General features: G+C 31.9%; 2 protein-coding genes across 3 annotated transcripts in view; one reads left to right on the top strand and one right to left on the bottom strand.

The window, feature by feature from the left end:
* Positions 1 to 16,327, bottom strand: part of COG5 (component of oligomeric golgi complex 5) — a 146,031-nt gene that overhangs the window by 112,010 nt on the left and 17,694 nt on the right. For both annotated transcript variants that reach the window (XM_012720930.1, XM_004676929.2), the window contains exon 6: positions 15,469 to 15,589. In XM_012720930.1, coding sequence (XP_012576384.1) covers positions 15,469 to 15,589 — 121 coding nt within the window. The remainder of the gene's footprint in view (positions 1 to 15,468; positions 15,590 to 16,327) is intronic.
* Positions 2,010 to 4,497, top strand: GPR22 (G protein-coupled receptor 22). Its single transcript, XM_012720931.1, has one exon. It carries the CDS (start codon positions 2,809 to 2,811, stop codon positions 4,195 to 4,197), a length of 1,389 nt encoding a protein of 462 aa, XP_012576385.1. The 5' UTR covers positions 2,010 to 2,808; the 3' UTR covers positions 4,198 to 4,497.

A 16,327-nucleotide genomic window follows, 5' to 3' on the forward strand; every position in this document is an offset into this window, starting at 1 on the left:
TATCTGTAATGTTCACTCTGTCTTTAAGGAACATAATATACACAATATTTGGTAGGAAAAGAGAATGTTTTATTTCAAGAAAGTCTTAAACTTAAGCATAAGTGTGACTAATAACTGCAATATTGTGTATGGTGTTAAAATAAAGTGAATTTCAATGAACTGGAATTATTGGGAACCCTATTTCTTAACGATGATTTTTCTTTACAGGGGCTCACAACAACTAATTCAGTATTTACAAGTGAAATATGAAGAATGCAACTGGACCAAGCCTCTCCCTAGCTGCGTGAATCACAAACTGCAGGGTATTCTTGTACCAGATGATTTTAAGACATTAAGGAGTTAAAGCCAAAGAATATAGATCTACATCATGGCTGGAATATAACAAATCAATGGCAATTATCCTGAGAAGATGCTACATAAAATAACCCCAAAAAGAAAAATCTAACTGTAAAAGCCTGAAAACAAAATGGTGAGCGTTTTAAAAGGGGAAGTTTATAACGTAACATAACAGAAATGTGGAGCTACTAATTCTTGAAGACAGTGAAAGATGGATTACCAACAGCAGGATAACATACATTACCGGCAAGCTAAATGAAACTTTAGCAAGTATTTTTCACACTAAATATTCAGATATTCATATCAATTGATATGACAAAAAGATTTTTCCATCTGAGTTTTATGATCAATTATGTATTCTCTTCTAATGAAAACAAACCAAATTAAATAGCAGGTGGTTCTTTATCAAAGAACATGGCTGGACTTATAAAACAAGTTATGTGATCAAGAAATCATTTCAAAATAATGAGGACTGCTATAGAAACAGATTTATATTTGTAACAAAAGGATGTATAAATGCATTTTAGAAGCTAGAAACCTATGTTTTCCTTTTTTGTTTTCACATGTTCTGGAAAATAAAGAGACACTCATATATTCCATCAAAGGGAAACATAATTTCTATCATTTGAGGAAGTTTTTCTTGGTCGTGACTTTTTAAGGCAAAACAAACACAAATATTTTGTACTGATCTTTACAAATCCATCAGCCAACTAAATCTCACAATTCATGCAGTTGAAGTATTGGAGAGAAAATGAACGAATTCCTACAAGACATGAAATAAAACACAGCTACTTCACTGTTGTCAGGTAAAAATTCATGTCAAATCTGTTAATGACATTATGTATCAATTTTTGAAAAACTGCGATAGTGAGTCAAAAGGTCCATAAAGTAAGGCAACAGCAAACAGGTAGGTCAGAAGATGCATGCACTCCACAACACTGTTTAACATGTACAAAAGAATCGAATCTTGCGCTAAAGATGCATTTTTCCTAATTATCATCTAACTTGGCATTTCTGTTTTATTTAATAAGTCTAACTGATGTTACAAAGACCTGATGTTTTCTCTGTCAACTCAAAAAATTGGCACACTTAAAATTTTCCATTTTTACAGAATTTCAGTATTAGCTAAGACTTTAACTTACTCAATTATATGCCTCTAGTAATACCTTTTATCAAGTTCAATAAAAAATAATTCTATAATTTGTGTTTTGAAATATTATCCCTAAAACAATATTCATAAATAAAATTGTACTCTAAACTTGTTAAAAATACATGAAGTAAAAGGTTAACATGAATTCTGAAAGTCATTAGCTTTTATATTTATGCTTTTGATTCTGATTTTGCAGTGAAATACTGTACCTGAAATGTGAAATAGAGTTGGTTGTATGATTTTATATTTTCTGGTTACTAACTGATTACTGACATTTTACCCCAGATAATCAGACATTATTTTATAAAATACTCTAAGCCTCAATATATTAAAATTTAGATTTGCATGAATTAGCAAGAGTTTGTTTTTATTAAGTTTCCTCAAAATTATATACACTGAGTGGTTTCTACAAAAGGTTTCACAGGAATTGTGTTAACTTTAAAAATATTTTTCAGAAAATGGGCTTCAGAAACTCCTTTTCCCTAAAATTTTACTTTTTGCTTTAAAAACTGTGTTTAAACAAATATAATCAACTGGTACACTCTTTCAAAACCACTTCATGAAAGGCTATATCTTAATATTAAATTTCAGTTTTCTCCTTCCATAAGATCCAAAAGGGTGTGGTCACAAAACAAATCTTTAATAGGAATAATTAGTGCTCTTTTACCAAGCTTGGTGGCTTTTCATGTTAAAATAATGTCCTTTTCCTTCCAACTTGATAATAGCAGTTTGTCAATTTATAACGTTCAGTGAGCATTTTCATTGTGAAATATATCATTTATCTAATTTCTGTAAGAAATAATTTCAAGTATCCCCACACATACGATTAACTTCTGAATATGAATTTCAACCAAAAACATGAATAAAATGGCCCAAGACAAGCTAGTGCTCTGTACCAATCATTTTAAATGAACACTTGTCTGTTCATTTGAAAGCTCATAGCTATATACCTACACTGACTATGCTAGGACATGTTAAAATAACATTTACTTCCCACCTATCATAACATTTTAAAAAGAAATTTTAAAACACTAGGCTAAAATTAGTTTTTCATACTGGCTAGTTTTATTATGAAAAAAAGAAAAAAACATACCACATCTCAAATAATAAGCTCAACAAACCTGGAAGAGGAAAACCTTTTTAGTGTATTAAATATTTTTGCAGTAATTGCATTCCCAGTAATTTCTACAAAGAAAGAATGTAACTTCCCTTTACATGAAAGCAATGCAATCTTAATGTTTCTTAATTCTACATTTTGCATTAGTAGTTTGCAAACAAAAATTAAATTAAGAACACAATAAAAGATTATTTTTGAAGAACACATGTTTGATACATCATTTAAATTGCCATATATCAAAGAGTTTATTCTATTTCACTTTCTAGGAGAAAAAACCAACTGCTCCAAAAGAATGTGTTTTTCTCCCATTCTGGAAATCAACATGCAGTCTGAATCTAACATTACAGTGCGAGATGACATTGATGATATCAACACCAACATGCACCAACCACTATCATATCCATTAAGCTTTCAAGTGTCTCTCACTGGATTTCTTATGTTAGAAATTGTGTTGGGACTTGGCAGCAACCTCACCGTATTGGTTCTTTACTGCATGAAATCCAACTTAATCAACTCTGTCAGTAACATTATTACAATGAATCTTCATGTACTAGATGTAATAATTTGTGTGGGATGTATTCCTCTAACTATAGTTATCCTTCTGCTTTCACTGGAGAGTAACACTGCTCTTATCTGCTGTTTCCATGAGGCCTGTGTATCTTTTGCAAGTGTCTCAACAGCAATCAACGTTTTTGCTATCACTTTGGACAGATATGACATTTCTGTAAAACCTGCAAACCGAATTCTGACCATGGGCAGAGCTGTAATGTTAATGATATCCATTTGGATTTTTTCCTTTTTCTCTTTCTTGATTCCCTTTATTGAAGTAAATTTTTTCAGTCATCAAAGTGGAAATACATGGGAAAACAAGACGCTTTTGTGTGTCAGTACAAATGAATACTACACTGAACTGGGAATGTATTATCACCTGCTAGTACAGATCCCAATATTCTTTTTCACTGTCATAGTAATGTTAATCACATACACCAAAATACTTCAGGCTCTAAATATTCGAATAGGCACAAGATTCTCAACAGGGCCGAAGAAGAAAGCAAGAAAGAAAAAGACAATTTCTCTAACCACACAACATGAGACTACAGACATGTCACAAAGCAGTGGTGGGAGAAATGTAGTCTTTGGTGTAAGAACTTCAGTGTCTGTAATAATTGCTCTGCGGCGAGCTGTGAAACGACACCGTGAACGACGAGAAAGGCAGAAAAGAGTCTTCAGAATGTCTCTATTGATAATTTCTACATTTCTTCTCTGCTGGACACCAATTTCTGTTTTAAATACCACCATTTTATGTTTAGGCCCAAGTGACCTTTTAGTAAAACTGAGGTTGTGTTTTCTAGTCATGGCTTATGGAACAACTATATTTCATCCTCTACTATATGCATTCACTAGACAGAAATTTCAAAAGGTCCTGAAAAGTAAAATGAAAAAGCGCGTGGTCTCAATAGTGGAAGCTGACCCCATGCCTAATAATGCTGTAATACACAACTCTTGGATAGAACCTAAAAGAAACAAAAAAATTACCTTTGAAGATAGTGAAATAAGAGAAAAATGTTTAGTACCTCAGGTTGTCACAGACTAGGAAAAGTCTTAAGTTTTGCCAAAACTACATCCAGAAGTTTTAAATTTAAATTGTAAAAAATGAAATTACTGCCAAATATAAAGGAAAAACAATTTAAGTATTGGTTATGTTGTAAATTTTTAATGTAAATGTCAAAATTAGATTAGGTCATATATATTCAATCTCTTCATTACTTAATGTATTTGTTGCATGGCAGTTTGTTAAAAGTAATATCATGTGTATATTTTGTCAATATTCTGTCCAGCAGAAGAAATTCATGTAAGTCATTTTTTCTAAAGAATAAATACATAGCCTTAAAACACTGTATAACTTCAAATGTAACCAACACAGATATCCTTGCTTTCTTTTTTTATAAAGTGTGTTATTTCTAAGTAACAAACTAGATATATTTATATGATGACAACTGGAACAACATTTTAACATAAAAACTAAAAGTATGGACTCCAAACAATCAAAAACAATGCAGGATTTCTTGTATCACTGCTATTTTCTGGTATAGTCTATTTGCTATAATACTGAATACATCATAAGTAGCTGTGTTGAAACTTTATCCTTTTTTACTTTGAATATAGAACATGATAGGATTTATCAAGTTTTTAAATCAAGATGCAAAAAAATATAACCCTATATATGCACACTAAGGGAAACTTTGAAATTCAAATTTATAATGAAAAAAATAGACTGATTTTCCAAGATCAAGGGCACCATGTCTATAATATGCAAATAAACTTAAAATAAAGTGAAGAAAGAAAATTAAATCACCAATCTTTCCTTCCTCACTTTACTTGAACAGAAGCCAAATGCTCTGAGGGAATAAAATATACCGTATAAACCACTACAATAAAATAAACTGACTTCCTAGCTTTACTCCAGTCAGTCTTCATGTGTAATAGAACTTAACTGTTAAAATATGAATACATGCAAGAAAAAAGACTTTATATTATTGTAGGGGAAAACCTAACAAAGACAACTATTTCTAATTTTAGATACATATAGCAACTTTAGCAGAATACAATTTACACTCTGGTAGCTTGTAAGTGTTTCAAAATACAGTAATTTGATTTCCTCTCTGAAAATCTTTTTAAAGCAGCAATAAATCTTGCCAACTTTTCTACTGTTTAGCACTGAAAGTATTTTGTCTCCATCGCTCAATTCATGTTTGAAAGCTGAGATTAATTTTAATTAGGCCTCAGGTTTAGGAATATCATATCAAACAAGTATTTTCCCATTGTTATAATGTAATAATCTATCAAAAAGTGCTAAGATCCCTGTATCAGAAAAGATGCAATAAGTTACTTATAGTAGTTAACTAGATAACTTTCTATTGTCTTTTTAAATGCTAAAATCCCTAAATCAAGCATTCACGAATTTTGAAATTAAAAATGTTATGTGAAACAACTCAATATATGACTCTTAAGTAAACAGAGGAGATTCACTCAATCCAGTTTATTGCCTATCCTAATCCTTGGGGCAATGAGTATTGTGCAACAGCTTGACTTCATTTAGGTTACATGGCAAGTTAACAGTGATTTATTACTGATAATGTCAAATCTTGGCAAAAGCAGTTTCCTTCTGCCTTAGTTATTTCTACTTTTTCATATAGTGAAAGAGATGGTTCAACTTGGCAAAGTGAGTAAAACTTTTTGAAATCCAAAGTAAAATTAAAACATTATCAATATGTCAAGAATATTTTCATTTAATAAATATATTTGACACAGAATATCTCCTAATATATTCATTTCAGAGTTTTAAAAGCTAACTTTGTATTTGGACTCCTGCACTGAATGAAAATTTTAACACTGAGTTTTATAACCTTAATAAAAGTTAGACCATTTTACAGTTTTCATATTAAGAGAAAAACCCTTACTAATTTTTAAACTTCACGTATAAGCAAGCCAAAGTTTAGAAACATGTTTTACTAAATAAGATGAGAAATTTTTTAAAAGTAAAGGAAACTTTTGCAGTCTATTTTCTTTACATCTCAAAGGTAGATATTAATACATATTCCTAACAGCAAGCTTTGTGGGACTGCAGTGAACTCAAACAAAATTAAACATAAATTGACTAATAAATGTTAGGGGGCAAAGAAGCTCAGATCATATTACAAAAAGAGAAAAATAAAGAGATAATAAAACCTAGGTAAGGTAGGAAAAAGATCTGTAATACTCATGTGTTCACTAAGTAGGAAGCTACAAAGAATAGAGAATTGTAAGCTAGAGTTCACAGAATAACCCTAGTTTGAAGATGGACTTTCTCTAAAAACCATTCAAAACAATGACATTTTTTTAAAAAACCAGATGATCAGACTAGACAGATTAATAATATGACAGCACATAGTGCCTCTTAAGAAGTAAAATATTAGACCATCACAATTCAGAGGCCAGAACTAGAAGTGTAAAATTGTAGAAACAATTGAAAAACAAAAGATAACACCTTTTTAAATAATATCTATTTTACAGAAGAAAAAGAGTTGAGCAAAGTCAAACACATTCACATTTCTCCTTTTGCTCATTAAAAAAAAAAACACATGTAAAAAGAATCCTAAGAATCTCTAGTCCTATAGTGACACATTTCTTACTTATTTTTAACAAACTTCTAAAAGGTTTATCCATGGCTTTCAAACATGACAGTTATGTACTTACTAGCAAGTTGTAAAAGGTGCTGTAGTTGCTGTTACTACCACCAGTATAAGCTCTTTACCATTATCAAATCCTTAAGCACCAAGTAAGATAAAAGAGTTGACACTGTCTAAGATTCAGTTTATTTTCCTCACCCTACTTCTATGAAAGCAGTATGTCATATATTTCTGAGCGGAATTAATATTAAGCATACTATCAAAGTATACTAACCAATTTTTCAAGATGAAAAAAGGGACATATAGTTAAGGAACTGACAAGTCAACAAAATTTGAGGGAAAAATGAATAAAATAGATAAATCCACTTTAACATTAATAAATTTGATGGAGAAAAAAGGAAAAGGTACAAGATAATAAAGTTAAGGGGGGGGAAGTTATGGGGAACTGCTTTCCACTCAGACAATTATGCATAAACAATACTGATAACAGATGCAAAATGCAAAAATTCTAATTTAATAAAAATGTTTTTAAAATGTTTATGTTGAAGTGAGTGTTTTGGCTATATTACACATAGATTGTTGTACTAAGAAACATAGGATATATATGTATCAACCATCAATAAACATACCTTATCTTATATACTGTATACTGAATACATTGTATATTCATTGGGTAGAAAAGAATCAAAGGTATATATTTCACCATAATATTGTTAATATTTCATGACAGGTACAGGTGAAATTTATATAATCTACACTTAAAGAGTTCCCAGTTCCTAAAACATATAGTCTTTCTTTAGCTATTGACTCTTTTCTTACTATCACTTCTCATGAGGAACAAAATGCTAGCAAACTGTAGCTACCTAACTCTATAATAAACTATCTTTAATTTACATAATACCTTTCAGAATGTTACCCAAAAAAAAGTGACTGACACATAATAACTAATTGGTAAATGTTAGTAAAACTGAAAAAGAACTCATGAAAACTATTCATCCTACTGTATCTTGTTTAGGAGAGTATATGTTTGTCAAATATAACCCACTTATCTATCAGACTTCTCTAAAATGCTTGTTTAAAATTCAATTTCTAGGCTCCACCTGAGACTTAGACTGTCAAGAATCTCAGTGGTTGCATTCTGAAGAATATGTTTTAATAAGTATTCTCTGTTAATTTGTGAGCTAGAGTTGAAAAAATACTACTTTATATACTAAAAGAAACAATATGTATCAAAGTGATAGACATCTAGGTAACTAATAAATGAAATGGTACAGAAATAGTTCTGAACTCTATTCAGGCTATAGTGCTTTCTTGGAGTTATTAATCTTAAAATAGAAGTTCATGTTTGTGGGGGGTACATATATATGTGTGTTTGCCTTCAAAAGGAAAAAAATTTATTCTTATACAGGACATTATCTGGGGAAAAAGCTTCCTTTGAAAATCATACACACACAGAAATTAAAAGACACCAAACATGGAATAAGACACAGTAAAGTGTCATTTTACGTCACTCAAGCAAAACATTCAGTTAATTATAAAATTACAAAGCTATTTGTCAAAATATTATGTTACTCTGACCAGAAAATATTACATAGCAGATTTGCTCATTTTAACATAAAACTTCTATTAAAAATTATAACATATAAGAATTACTTCTAAAACAAATTTTCAGTGAAAATACTAAAAAATTATACTTTGTGTATCTTCTGAACAGATGGCACTTAAGTAAATGGTTTGAGTCAAATATTCTTCCTTTGTTATTGTAATTTCCTTTGTGCCATCAATATAATTAAGGAATATTTAGTTACTCTTTGATAACTTATGACAACTTTCATTAAATTTCCTATTCTGTTTTCTAACACTTTAAGTAATACTGATACTCAGCAAATATTTCCAATGATATTGTAGAAACACTACCTGTAGTCATTACTGTCGAGAACATTTCTTATTAATCCTTTCACTAAGAATTCTTTCCAACAACATTACTATCTTCTGCTATAGTTGTAATCCTCTTGCTTTTTATTATTTGTACTTAATCAAACCATAAAACTTACCCGTGGCAAGTTAGTATTATTGGAAATGGGCTGCTAGTGGACACAACTAAGTACACAAATAGTTCAAGTGACTAGGTATTGCCACCTTCCAGAAAATATCTGCCAAGAAATAAAAAACTACCAAATTGGGTAGAAGATTTCCATGAATCCTTCAAGTTCCCTAAATTTATGTACAAAATGGCATGGGTATACATCTGTATTTTTCTTTTTTCTAGGTCAAATATCTATAAATTCAATAAGCCCCCTCAAAAAATATATAACCAAAACTGTAGTAAAAAAAAACTATTCTCAGTGTTAGGAAGAAAGTAGAGAGCCAAAATTAGTAAATGCTATATATAATTTTATTTACATCCTGCCTTAGTCTAATGGCAATAAGTGACAACTTTTGAAAGCACAGTTTTAGACACAATTAAATTGAGAAACTATTTAATAAAATCAGAGGAGTAAGAAGGATAAAAAAATTAAGTTTAGATAAAAAAATAAGTTTAAAGTAACCTTTGTATGAAAAATGCAGAATGCTAATTATTAAATCCTGCCTTCTTGCAAGACTGTTTTCTGTTAAGTCATTGAGAGGGAGAAAAAAATACTGATTACATGAGTCCTAGTATCAATAAAATAAAAACTCTCTAGCTGCTCAGAATAAGTATAAACTATTCGTGATACATAGACCAGGAAGCACTCCCTTTCATGGATCTTCTGAGAAACTAGTAATATGTAAATGACATATTCTATAACAACTTTAAAGATACCCAAAGTCTCATATGGTTGATTATTAAGTTCTTCAATATACAAAAATGACCACAACCACCTTACAGAAAAGGAAGTCTCATCAGCTGACAGATTTTCAAGTGAATTTAATAATGGCATCAATTAAAAGAAAATTAAGTAGAAAGAATTTATGGAAATGAGTAATATAAATTATCCAGGTATAAAACATATTATAATTCTGGTTTAATCTAAAACAATTCTAGAATATTAGAGCAGTGGATCCCAATATTTCACAAACACCTGAAGGGTGATCAGGTTGGTAGAAGAGAGATGGTGGCACTTTCCAACTGGAAAGATGATGTTATTAAAACTAAAACAGGTTCCCAGGTGATGCATGTCATTATTCCTCTCCTCCCTCAACCTAGAATCTTCAGTGAGTCTCTAATCAGGAGAAATGGATGTATTTATGAATCTTCAGAAAAAGCTTCTATAAATACCCTTTCCCAAAATTCTAGAAATAAAAATCGGCACAGAATGGAGAAGTACAAAACCATAAACTTGAATAATCATTGAGCTGAGGTTACAACTAACATCTGGAGAATGATACTCTGCCCTTGCACAGAGAGAACTGGTAGCAAATTCAAAATGAGAAGCTAAAGAATTAAATTTTCATAAATGAATTTTTTTTAAGATTTATTTATTTACGTATACAGAACGGGGGTATAGACCAAAGGTGCAGGGGTGGTCAGAGAATCTACCAGAGACAGAGTAGGGAGCAGGACAGGCAGGTGGTCAAAGCGCACTGCTGAGAGGAGAGGCGGATGGGTCAGGAAAGGTCTGCCGCCACATGGATCACCTCCAGGTGGGCCAGGGATCGACTCACTGAAGCGGCTGTGGCCAGCTTGCAGTGCTGCGTCCTAACCCCTTGCACCACCAGGGAAGGCCTCATCAATAAATTTTAAGAAAAATGCCCTTTGCTTGAAATTGCTAATCCCCATTAGCAAATATTCTACCTACTGATGATTCAAAGGTAGCAGTAAGGATAGCCAAAGAAAGAGCCAAAGAAAGAGAAATGTACTTTCAATTAGATGTAAAAGATATCATGTAAATATTTTATCATTTTTGTTAAACAGAAGAAATCAATTATGAGGTTTTACTTTTAAAATATATTATTCTTCCATCGGTACCATTTATATTAACAAATGTTTTTAGTGATTCTACCACACAACTTAATAAATTTTCCTAAAAACATGACACAGTACCCACTATATAAATTTTTCTAAAAACTTAATGATTAACATGTCATAGAATCTACTAGATGAAATTGTCAAGAAGCAATAATCATAAAATCCTACTTAATGTCAAATGCAAGTTTGTTATCTCATAAACATTAAAAGCACACACACAAAAGCACTTTCAAATGGTGCATTATTAGAGTCCTTAATCCTCACTTGTTCAAATTTGAACATGTCATAAACGGTATGTATTGTATGTGCTTACAAAAGCAGAGAAGATAAGATAATATCAGTATCACAAGGCAAAAATATAACTTCAGTAAGTCTACAAAAGAATAGCATTGGAGCTTGAAAGAAAAGGAACACATGTACCTGGAAAGCCTGTAAAAAGAAATAGCATTTGAAATGAACTTTGAGGGGTGAGACTGGCTGATTGCATCTGGGCAAGACCAGCATTATCAGGCAGAGACACAAGCATGAGCAATTACAAAGAAAAAAGAAAATGAAGTCTCCAGACCAGGGGACAATTCAATTTGGCTGCTGCACAGACTATGAATATGGAGCAGGGAGCGAGAGCTGGAAATATAATATTGTTTTACCAGGCAGGGTTTTTTTTTTTTTTTTTAATTCAAACCAAAAGTCCAGGGAGGCTGTCTAGATTTGAAAGTAAGTGAGGACATCCAAATATATATACCTACACTCTCTACTTCTCTTATAATTTAGGTTCTCAATACCTGAAACTGTTAGCTTCTGACATGGTCTTTCTACCTAAATTTCTAACAATTTCTACTCTCTACTTCCTAAAGTAAAATTCCACTTATTTCCACTCCTTGATCACAGAACTTCATCCAGATATTCTTCACTAAGACTTGATATGACATGATAATTAACTGAAAATAACTCAAATCCAAACATTATAGAAACATCTCATTATTTTTCAAATATAGAATTAGAAAATTCCTACAAGCTACACAAAGATAATCTTGAAAAAATGTAACTGGAAAATGCATCTGTCCAATTCTATTTCTTTTTAAAAATGATTTAAAAAAGGAAACATTGAGGGGGATTCCCTGGGTAGCAGCGGGGTTAAGTCTTAGCACTATCACCATTACAGCCTGAATTCAATTCCTGGACAGAATTCTCTCCAATTACTCCTTTTCAGTTTTTATTTTTGTTGCTAAAGTTTCACCCTAAAACATCAATTTTATTGCTTATGTTTAGGTGGCTATTCTACATTTCCCAAAACCTAATAAAATACAACAACAATAAACAAATGATGTCTCTGTGGGCAGCAACCACCAAAGCTAGTATTTATTGACAAGACTAAGCAGAGGTTACTTCTCTCCTTTTACTTTCAAAGACAGCATTATAATCTTGGCTATCCATTTACCTCCAAAGAGCGCGTGGACCAAACTGAAGCACCTAGATTATATAGCAATCCAAAAAAAAAAAAAGCCCCACTTATGTCATTAACACTTAGACTACTGAAGCATATTTTGGCAATTCATGTACTCCTCCAATCTGTCCCAAGATATAATTCTTCCTTAAGCCTTTTTCCAAGTGAAGGCTTGGGTACTGCAGTTTACTTATTCAATGATCCGCTACATCACTCAAGAACTAGTGTTATTTACATTTTCAAGATTTTTCAATAAAATTATTTTACATAACCCAAATTTATAGCCATAATCTAATTACTTTCAGTGAAGTGAAATTAGGAGATAAGTTAGTTGCTCAACATTTCCTTCGTCCAAATAATTAGGATTTCTCCAAACACAGCTAGAAACATAAGATTTTGTGCTACTAACCTTAGTAAGAAACTCTATAGAAAATTTCCTGCTCCCTATGTGAAGATGCTGACTAATTATTAGTCTTAATTCTGTTAAAAGTTACTATGCCCATAACCACACTCAATTACAAGTATATTACCAAATCAACATTCTACAAGTGTCCAAAAGACCAAGAATAGATATTATTAATCTGAAATAACTACAAATCAATGTTAGAGGCATGTATACTAGGATTTTAACATAGATCAGTATAGAAGTGAATATGTAAACTGGATTAGGATAAAACATAGTTTTCTTTTAACTCCCAAATCATTTACCTGTAACAATCTTTAATATGGCCTGAAGTTATCATTTTATTTTTAATTATAATTTTTTTTACATCATTCTTCATTTTGTGCAGTTATTCATCTCAGTTGTAATCCCCATGGGATTCCCACCACCAATTCATCCGTGTGCCATCACCATAGTACAGTATTATTTGTTTCTTATGAGCAACAGGGGAGAAAAAATATCATTATTCATTCTCTTTCTTCCAAAAGAAGTAATTCCTTCCCCAGGTAGTTGATATGGCATAACTACTGAATGTATATGAGAGTGCTTATCTGTAGGATTTAACAGTGACTATAAAGCAGCTAATACTTTATTTTTTAGGTAACTCTAAATTACATTATTGTTGTTATTTAGAAGTAAAGGATCCCCCCGCAGGTATTGCCACCACTATCATAGTCCATTGTGCAAAAGCAACTAATTATTTCACCTAATATAATTTAACATAAACACAAAGTACATTGTGGTAAATTAAAGATCTAAGTTGTAATCCCTAATGGTATTCCTACAAAAAAAAAAACACAAATATATCTTAAAAATCCACAGAAAAAAATTAAAACAATGCAGAAATGTGTATGACTAATACAAGAAAAAGCAGGAAATTCTAACAAAGAAAAGCCCAGGATCAGATGGCTTCACTGGTGAAACCTACCAAATATTTAAAGAATAATTAATAACAAACTTCTCAAATGCTTTCAAAAAGTTAGAGGAGGAAACACTTCTTAACACAGACAGAGACACTAAAAGAAAACTACAAGCCAAAATTTTTCATAAGAATAGAAGCAAAAATCTTCAACAACACATTAATAAATGGAATTCAGCAGCACCTTAAAAGGATTATATACTATGACCAAGTAAGATTTTTCCCTGGAAAGGAAGGATGGATCAACATATGGAGATCAATCAATTTCATAATATCACATTAATAAAGAGGGTGGAAAACACATAGGTCATCTCAACTGATGTAGGAAAAGCTTCTGGCAAAATTCAATATTCCTTTATGATTAAAACAATAAATCAAAAGAAAATTTTCTGAGCATACTAAAGGTCAGGCATGAAAAACCTATAGCTTATACCATTCTTAAAGAGGAATGACTAAAAGCTTTTCCTAATATCAAATCAAGAAAAGGATGTTTATTTTTGACCCTTTGATTTGAACACAATACTGAAAGTTCTAGCCTGCACAATTAGGCAAGTAAAAGACATAAAGTATTATATCATAAAGGGAGACATAAAAGTACTATTCACATATGCATCTCTCCATCCACTGCTCTATGTATCTATCTCCTACCTATCGTGCCCCCCCATACATTCATACACACATAACGGAATACTACTCAGCTGTAGAAAAAAAGGATGAACTTTTGCCATTTGGAATAAAATGGATAGAACGGGAAAGGATAATGCTAGCAAAAATGAGGCAGAAGAAACACAAAAACCAGATAGTCTCATTTATAAATGGAATATACAAAAACGAAACAAAGGGTTTAAACCAAACAAATAATACATTCCTGCTGACTGCAAAACTGAGGCAAACAGGAGGGCAGGATAGCAGGGTATCTAAAAACACACCTTGGCCAATTTCAGAAAAGTGAGATGCATGCCTTCCATAAAGATTTAGGCTTCCAGTGCTAGTTATTTATCCAAGAAAAATAAAAGCATATGTCAATACAAAGACTTCTATGTTAACATTCACAACCACTTGACTTAAAACATACAAAAATTAGGGACAGTTTTTGAACTGCTTCATCATGGACCTTGCAGTTTGCTTACAGTCAAAACCATGAATATATCAAAACTATATCAATGGTATCAAGACTGTGCTCTAAATGTTAGAGATAACGAATGAAATAAAGGAAGAAATGAACTCAGTAAATCTAGGTACAATGTCAACATGGGACTGGCACCTAAAATAGAGCATTTCTCCTGGGTGTTTCTTGTAAAGGTATAAAAACTTAGGTTCATGGAATAAAATATACATAGATGTGTATAACAGCTGTATTCCTAATCATCAAAAACTGAAAACAATACTAATTTCCTCAACCAATGAACAAGCTAAATTAAATCCATAGATGGGTATTCAAACAAACACAAAGTAACAAACTATAGAATGTACAAAAACTTAGATGAATCTCCAAAGTATTATGCTCAGTATAGGATATCAGCCTCTACAATTTATACTTTATGATTTATGCGACATTCTACAGTGGTGGAAAATTAGTGGTTGCCAGGAGATGGAGGTGGGTGTGCTATAAAGGAGTAGTTTAAGGGGCTTACGGGGACTAGGGTGTGGGGAGTACAAGAACTATTCTGCATCCTGATTGTGCTGGCAGTGACAGAAATTTTCATGGTCTAAAATTCCGAGACCTATGTATGAAAGGACCAATTATATGGTAATTTTTTAAATATTACTTCTAAGAAGTCAACTAATTTTATTCACCAACTTGGAAAAGTATGACAATATTGCAGACAATTATTAAATAAATGTACTCAATATTTGTTAACAGCGCTAAATTTACAAGTCAACATACCAAGCTACCCAAAAAATCTTTAAAACTCTACTTTCTGATCAAACAATGACTTACCAAGTTCATTGAGACTTTGAGCAGCTTTAGTTATCTCTTTACTTCCTCCCTGCAGTTGTCCTTGGAGTCTCTTACTGAGATACAAGATACGAATTATTCTCCGTAGCAAATCACAAGCAACCTGTACAAATATAATATTAAACAAGTTTAGTGAATCCATGAAATTTCATTACAATTATGTACAATGTGTCCACTTTTTCCAGACACTAAAGATTCATTGGTTCTTTTTGTGTTCTACCAATCAAAAACCTAAATAAACACAAGTCTTTACAATACATCATTTCACAATAAACTCTAATTTATCCTAAATGGAGAGAATTTGTAATTGAGGTCTAGGAAACTTAGGGTTTCTTCTTTTCATTTCTAGGCTAGGAAGAAAATTAATGCCCTCAACGGGCTAGTGGTTCTCAGTCATCATATCAAATTCAAGTGGGTAGATTCAAAAGTTTCAAAACCAGGTCATATCCTCTACTAACTAAATCAGAATCTCTACGGGCGGCAACTAATCACCATTATTTTTTTTTTAGTACCCGAGAGTGTTGCCAGTGTACAGCCAAGACTGCTAAACTTTCTACTATTGCCTTCTATGATTTCCATCTCTTGCTTCCTTTCCCAGGTCCCCAGGAAAATAGACTTAAAACTTCTCCCAATATTACTAGACTTTAAATACTAAGCATGCCCATCTTGAAATTTCCTGATTTTTTAAACATTAATAACAAAATATTAAAACATAAGGGGCCTTCCTTGGTGACACAATGGGTTAAAGCACAGCACTATGAAGCTACCCGAAGCCACTGCACCTTGAGTTGGGGGAGGGGGGGTACCTACATGGAGTGGCAGAGCTCTCCTGACCCACCCA

Source organism: Condylura cristata, unplaced genomic scaffold (assembly GCF_000260355.1).
Source record: "Condylura cristata isolate star-nosed mole 26May11 unplaced genomic scaffold, ConCri1.0 scaffold00005, whole genome shotgun sequence".
In the NCBI taxonomy this organism is placed as follows: Eukaryota; Metazoa; Chordata; class Mammalia; order Eulipotyphla; family Talpidae; genus Condylura; species Condylura cristata.

Coding starts and splice junctions, on each gene's coding strand:
- GPR22 (XM_012720931.1), top strand. CDS start 2,809: ATGTTTGATACATCATTTAAATTGCCATATATCAAAGAGTTTATTCTA.